The sequence below is a fragment of the Nicotiana tabacum genome, chromosome 3, assembly GCF_000715075.1.
Source record: "Nicotiana tabacum cultivar K326 chromosome 3, ASM71507v2, whole genome shotgun sequence".
NCBI classification, from domain to species: Eukaryota; Viridiplantae; Streptophyta; class Magnoliopsida; order Solanales; family Solanaceae; genus Nicotiana; species Nicotiana tabacum.
The window spans coordinates 182,240,602-182,246,479 of record NC_134082.1 but is presented as its reverse complement, the minus strand read 5'-3'; the positions used below and the strand labels follow the sequence as shown (position 1 = coordinate 182,246,479).

The 5,878-nt window shown below is 35.1% G+C and overlaps 1 protein-coding gene across 2 annotated transcripts; it reads left to right on the top strand.

The window, feature by feature from the left end:
* The first annotated feature begins 1,893 nt into the window (after positions 1 to 1,893).
* Positions 1,894 to 5,651, top strand: LOC107797016 (uncharacterized). 2 transcript variants are annotated; one of them, XR_012704364.1, is made up of 4 exons: positions 1,894 to 2,004; positions 2,105 to 2,210; positions 4,067 to 4,168; positions 4,265 to 5,651. XR_012704364.1 is itself a non-coding variant. In XM_016619847.2 (4 exons), the coding sequence occupies exons 1-4, from the start codon at positions 3,785 to 3,787 to the stop codon at positions 4,750 to 4,752; spliced, it is 384 nt and encodes a 127-aa protein (XP_016475333.2). In that variant the 5' UTR covers positions 3,494 to 3,784; the 3' UTR covers positions 4,753 to 5,651. The 2 variants fall into 2 exon arrangements, 1 of the variants encoding a protein (XP_016475333.2); XM_016619847.2 differs by lacking the exons at positions 1,894 to 2,004; positions 2,105 to 2,210 and adding an exon at positions 3,494 to 3,905 and having other exon boundaries at positions 4,265 to 4,329; positions 4,657 to 5,651.
* Positions 5,652 to 5,878: the final 227 nt, after the last annotated feature.

Sequence of the window (5,878 nt, the reverse complement as noted above, 5' to 3'; positions counted from 1 at the left end):
AATACAAAAAATGAACTTTTTAATGGAACTTTAGTAAAGAAAGTAATAAAGCTATTGAATATTCACAGGAGACTGTACTTCGTCGGTTAATGGCGTCGGCGTTGGAGTTGCAAAAAAAATTATACAGAATGTGAGAAACGATGCTTTAGTTATAGGAATTTATAAAGAGAAGGTATATTAGAAATAAAGATAAGTTTGTAAGGCTATATTTGCTACAATAATGAGCAGAATCTCACTGCTATGATTCGGGGCACGGGCGATAGAATTTGGGCCGGTATATTGTATGTGAAGGAACGCCTGGGCTTGCTTATACTTTGAGTTAGAATCTTTACAAATTAACCAGTCGGATATGTTATTTTTTTCTAAATGGGCTGCAAAGTGAACTAAAGTACTGAACTCCTCTGTTTTGTTTGTGCGTCAGTTTAACAATAGTCACTCTTGGAAAAAACTTATCCGCACCGGATATTTACACCAAATCAATAGATACATGACATGCGTTTTGCATATAGACTTCAATCATTTAACTATGGTAAATTATATGCATTCTCATCTAATTCAATTAATTAGCCATAGTGAATTAATATAGTTTGGTGTAAACATCCGATATGGGTAAGTATTTACCGTCACTCTTTGTACCAACGAACTATAACTTCAATTAAAAAAAACACAAGCCTCGCCGCGGACAGGTCCTCGACTGCAGCCTTCTTAACTCCTTTCGCCATTTTTACCGGCGATTTAGGTTCTAACCACCTAGTTTCTATATGGAATTTTCAGCCACTGATCCATTTGACTTCTTAGCTTTTACGTATACTATTGGTTTGAGATTAATTTAAATGAAAAATTAAGGTTGGTTCAGATTCGTATAACCGAATCCAATTTATTTTGCACTGAAGTGTAGTAATTGTTGTAACAAAAAATCTACTTTTTCTAACAACTTATGCTTTTAATTGAGATAGTGCACATTTTTAATGGTATGCAAGAGGTTCTTGGTTCAAAGCGTGAGCAGGATGCAATTTGCAAAACGTATTCCTTGAATATGCTAAATGCGATTTGTAAAACGCACTTAACGAATGTGATTTGTAAATTGAATGCGAATTGTAACGTGTTTTGAAAAATGCGATATGTAAAACGCATTCACGAGAGGATAAAATGTGCATTTCACGAACGCGATTTACAAACTCATTTCATGAACTATTTTATATCTCCTTAATAATGGCAAAAAATAACTTTTAAAAGTAAACTTGCTCTTATATACGAACCATACCACATAATTTTATTTTCCTTCCTGCTTAAGGCACTAGTTCGGATAGAAATCTTAATCAGACAGATGACCTATTTAACATAGCTATCCGTCAAAAATAGTTTTGACGCATCCAACTTAACGAAACAATATTCCATTCTTTTCGATTTCGCATTTGGCGACGAGTGATTTGTAAAACACATTTAACAAATGCGATGTATAACATGTTTGGCCAAGCTTATATAATCAACTTATTTTGAGAAGTACTTTTCAAAAACAGTACTTTTGGTTGTTGTTGTTATATTCTCGATTTTGTGAGCAAATTACCAACTGCGATGCCTTGTAAGGTTAAAAAGAGAAATGTATATTTTTAGTCGCTCCCAAAATAATAACCGATAATATATATATATATTAAATATTTTATATATTATTTTGGCTAGTGAATGCAATTAATTTTAGGCGACTAACCAATTTTAAAAATTAGATATTGTATAGGAGTGCTCAAAGCTACATGGTGTGATTTCTTCTTCGCAAAGAGAGCATGTTGGGCCCAAAAGTCGTGGGCTTATAAATGTGCCCGACTTACTGATCCATCTCCATTTTCTATTTTTCTTCTTCCTCCATATCAACCCCCCCCCCCCCCCCCCACCCCACCCCCGGCCAAAAAAAAGGAAAAAAAGAAAGAAAAAGAAATCAGTGTCAGCTACCAATTCGAGTCAAAAAAAGGAAAATCCAAGTCACAATGATGTTGATTCTCTTCGCAGGTTTCTTATTTTTTAAATTCTCAATTTCAAGCTACAGTAAATTATTTGTGCTTATTTAATGATATTTGTTTTTTTGTTTTGAATATTACGGTTATAATAGTAATATTCAAGAGCTTAGAGATATTCAAAGAAGCTGTATTGAAGATCCAGAGTCATGCGGTTTAGAGTTGAAGAAATTACTCGAAGATTCTACACTTCAGTTTGAGGTACCAAAAAAAAAAAAAAAAGAAGAAGAAGAGAATTTTGGAGATTCTCGAACTTTATAGCACTCTGTTTTTATTTTTCACTGCTTTATGGATAGTTTGTAAATATTCAAATTCTAGTTAAAAATGAATGTATTGTATTAACATTTGTGTGATTTAGCTCCAGAAGTTGGTCATGTTAAATTGACTAGTTGAGCATACTCGTTTATCATTTTGATATATTAGTATTTGCAGTTATTGTAGCTTCTAAGGGTGTGTTTGGTACGAAGAAAATGTTTAAAGCGGTTTCTTACTTATTTTCTTATTTTCTAGTGTTTGGTAAGTAAGAAGAAAATATTCTGCCAAGAGCATTTATATATAATTTAGGCAAACACTATAGGTCTAGTGTGGGGGTTTAGGGTGTGGTCGGGGGTGGGGGTGGGGGTGGGGGTGGGGGTGGGTCGGGGAAGGGGGGTGAGGGGTTTGGGGGCAAGGGCAGGGCAGGAGGAGGAGGGGTTGGGTGTTCAAGGGTGAAGTGTGATGCGTTGGGGTGGGGGGTGGGGAAGAGATAATCAATGTGGAATGCCACTTATATAACTTGTCTTCCCCGCTCTTCAGAGGCGAATCCACGATTTGAGGCTTATGCGTTCCTACCGTAATTTTAGATTAATATGTAATAATAACTGGGTTCACGGTTAGATATTTACAAATATTTAATGAATTTCTTAATATAAAAGCAGGGTCTATGCAAAAGTTACTAGGTTCCCGGAAACCCGCATTCTCTACTCTAGGTCCGCCCCTGCTGCTCTCACTAGGGAAGTTATTTTCCTGATTTTTAAGGAACTTGTTTTCCTATAGAAAATATTCTGACCAATCAAACACGAGAAAATTTGGAATATTTTTTGAAGAATATTTCCTCCATGCCAAGCACACCCAAAATAACTAAAGAATTTAAGCTTTGACAGTGATTACATGTCACTTAAAAGGACATTGCATGTAATTCTATTAACAAATATTGATTACTAAACTAGCATAAAAGGTGATTAACCTATTACAATAGGTTAAATATACAGGTGGTGTAAAAATTCCTTTACATTGTTAGTGTATATAACTTAAAGGAAAATAAGTTAACTGTTTTCCATTGTGCGTTTGGTTGAGGAAAATGTTTTGGATTATTTTCCAGTGTTAGTTGGATATATTTTTGAGTAGTAAAGGTTGAAAACAATGTCTAAGAGTTATTGAAACAAGTAACATGGAGTACGAGTTGGGTTATTTGGAAAGGAAAATGACTTTTGTCATAAGCTAAATAAGCCATTTTCCACTTTTATGTGGAAATTATTTTCATTGAAGAAATCATTTTCTATTTAAGATAACCAAACCCGGACCCTGCGTGAACGCGGGATGCCTTGTGCACCGGGCTGCCCCTAAGATAACCAAACTATGAAAAATGATTTCATCAAACAAGACATTTTTAACCATACCAAACACGTGAGCTCCGAAAATGATCAAATTGACTCGATAAGGGACAATGAATGAATAAATTGGGACCAAGAGAGGTTCTTTTTTAATTTGATTTTTTTTTCCTTTGATGGCCTGAAATGTTCACTATATTTTTCTGTCAATGTCGTGTTTGTTCTTTGTGTATGCTTTTGCAGAGTAAAGTAGAACAGATATTGTATGATGCCTTAGAAGTTAGCTTCTCGTTTGATCAGGATATAGGTAGAAGAAAAGCTTTTATATCTTTTTTTTCCTCCATGTGCGTGTGTGGGTGTCTATGTATGACACACCCACATATGTTTGGCAGGAGCTTTATTATACACACACATATATCTTTGGAGGGAGCTTTATCTTCCATTTAAACCTCGTTTTTGCAACTTCAGATGAATTTTGGGAATATTTGAAGAATGAGCTTAGCACAGAGGAGGCTAAAAATGCAAAAATAACAGATGAAATTGAGGGGCTTTCAAGGGAATATGTTGAAGGTGCTGAGGATTCCTGTTAGTTTTGGAAAGTTCAGATTTATGTGGGACTAAGACGTTGCTTGAGCTCTGATTTTGATATGTTTTCTTTTTCTGTAGATTATAGCAAATTGGTGAATGGGATTGAAGGCTTAAGTTGTTCTTTGGAGCTTATTGAATCACAGGTTTATTACTGTTTATCCCATGATGCTACTTGTATATAAACTGAGTTTGTTGATTTGGGGGGGTGCTTGAGGGGGATTGCTTGCAAGTTTAATAGACTCATTTACTTGTTAGTTCCTTAACAAACTGGACATGCTATAGTTTTATGGTATCTGGCTGTCTTGTTCGTGTAGCTGATTGAACTAAAGTTTTAAAGGTGAAATACCTGATAAACTCAAGGTGGGTGGAAGAATGTAAACTGTGACAATTTCTAACTCTTCCGTGTGATCTAATTCTCTATTGAAGTTGTTATTAATATGGTAGTGCATAAGATTTTGATAACTTTTCAGGCTTGTTTGGCAGTAATGGACTTCATTCTGTTACACGTTTGCCGTATGTCAGTATCTTCCATGTATAGCGAGCACATAAGCGCAAAGTTTTCATGATTTTTTTGTTGTTGAGAATGGTAACAATATATTCATCAGCCTTAAGGAAAAGCTGGGCACCATATCTACAAAGTAGATTAAGCAAAATAGAACTTTGTTCTTCTTACAAGGTTACTACAAGGCTTCTAGAAAATCCATTAAAGATTCAGTATCTTCTACGTATTTTCCTTTACACCAAAAATACAAAGACCGTATACAATTCATCTTAATTGTCTGTATAGAGTTGCTATTGTCTTCAAAACATCTGGCATTTCTCTCAAATAGTCCACCATACACAAGTTGGGATGGAGTTCCACCATTTCTTCTGCCTTCCCCCGCCTCCCCCCTTTTGCAGCATTTCAGAAGCTCTATTGTAGACTCTAGCATGACCCAATTTAGGCCAATCATGCTTAGAAAAATCTGCCAAAGCTGAAGCAATTGTACTAGCAATTGTTGAATCTACAAATGGCGAGACAACATTTTGTATGAGCTGATCTTGCTGAAACCAAGCAAGAAAATCAGGATTGGATACTTCTTGGTTATTTGCAGAGATAGTCTAAGAGAGGGCTGGTTTCGATCCATCAAGGTGACCAAAGAGATTGTGCCCACGCATAAGCATGGACACCTGAGTCTTCCATAGTGAAAAGTTATGGCTACCAGTAAGTTTGATGGGAAGTTGAGCAACGGGATTGAACTTGGGAAGTTGAGCAACGGGATTGAACTGGACAACAGTCTTTGAACCGGAGGTGTTATCAGCATTGACAACAGTTGGAGAACTTGGAGCCATTTGTGTGTGGGTGGGTTAGAAAAAAAAATTAGGATCAAGCTCATTGGAGCAGTAGGGCTCTTAATACCATAAAGAGTGATAAAGGCAGAAAAAAAACTTGTATTGTATTTGTAGATATGTAATTTTTGATCCTCCCCGAAATTTTATGTCTTTTAGTGTTTAGATATTAGTTTTAGGTCTAACAGTACTATTTTGAATATTTTAAACTTTTTTGCTTTATTTTGTCTTAAAAATAAAAACTACAAAAATATTTTCCTTTATTTTAGCTAATTGGTTTTGACTATCAACTTTTAATTTTTCTTACTTTTCATAAAATTGAAAAAAAAAACGATAGTAAGCAAGTTTTTAAAAAAAAAATAA

Bases quoted from the DNA above. Each gene is read 5' to 3' on its own strand.
- LOC107797016 (XM_016619847.2), top strand. From the start codon at position 3,785: ATGTTCACTATATTTTTCTGTCAATGTCGTGTTTGTTCTTTGTGTATG. The intron at 3,906-4,066 runs GTAGAAGAAAAG...TTGCAACTTCAG, and splicing joins CTCGTTTGATCAGGATATAG to ATGAATTTTGGGAATATTTG. The intron at 4,169-4,264 runs GTGCTGAGGATT...CTTTTTCTGTAG, and splicing joins TTCAAGGGAATATGTTGAAG to ATTATAGCAAATTGGTGAAT.